At 41.0% G+C, this 844-nt stretch overlaps 1 protein-coding gene across 1 annotated transcript in view; it reads right to left on the bottom strand.

The window, feature by feature from the left end:
• LOC119586734 overlaps window positions 1-844 on the bottom strand; it is a gene marked incomplete in the record, with an annotated part of 16572 nt that overhangs the window by 8679 nt on the left and 7049 nt on the right. The window contains 1 exon segment of the mRNA XM_037935462.1: window positions 608-728. Coding sequence (XP_037791390.1) covers window positions 608-712 — 105 coding nt within the window.

Raw genomic sequence — 844 nt, 5'->3', positions numbered from 1 at the left:
GCGCACAGTATAATACATCAATTTCCACAGAAACATACGCAGTAATTTAAACGCATATATAACTCAACATATTAAGGGTAATTCTATAATAATTTCAGGGTCTACGCGCTCTATTAAAAAACATTTTGCTTAAGAATATTGATTGACTCTGAGGTGCCCTTAATCAGTCTAATTATATATTTAGGGAGAAGAAATCACAAAATTTATTGTAATGGAGCGTGTGTTGGTCTTGCAAATTAGCTTGTGCAGGCTGCAGTATGTGGGCGTGTTGTTATTTACAAAGGCAAAAGATTCGAGTTAAAAATAATAGCGGCCTATATTTTGTATTTTGTAAGTACATAAGCAAAACATGCCTTAGCAGTTAAGGAGAGTATAAAGTAGGCTTGGTGTGCAAAATACAATATAACCATACGAAATATACGTTAGCACAAAGTTTACTGCAATTAAAAGCCATGAATGAAAAATACCAAAACAAAAAACTAGTAAACATCACTCTAAAATCACAAAAAAACTGTATTCCTATGAACCACCAGAAGCACCAGCCAACAACACTACACGAGAACGTTGTTAATCAAGGAAGGACCAGGAACCAGGACTTCAGACTCACCGCTATAACAGGACTCCGGGGTTTGTGTGTGAGAGGGGGTAGGCTACGGGGTTTCCGGCGAGGTTCCCCCCCACTCACTTCTCCGCTGGTCCGTCCCCCCCCCATGACATACCCTTCCGGACTGGCAAGGGGAAAGGGGAGAGGCGAAAGTTATTAATGATTAGGCGTTCTTGGCGTCGAGGGGGGATGTTAAATGGAGGCATGGATGCGTCGTGTTCGGTTTTATGTAGAGGTAAG

Source organism: Penaeus monodon, chromosome 21 (assembly GCF_015228065.2).
Source record: "Penaeus monodon isolate SGIC_2016 chromosome 21, NSTDA_Pmon_1, whole genome shotgun sequence".
In the NCBI taxonomy this organism is placed as follows: Eukaryota; Metazoa; Arthropoda; class Malacostraca; order Decapoda; family Penaeidae; genus Penaeus; species Penaeus monodon.
This window is presented reverse-complemented; position numbering and strand designations above follow the sequence as displayed.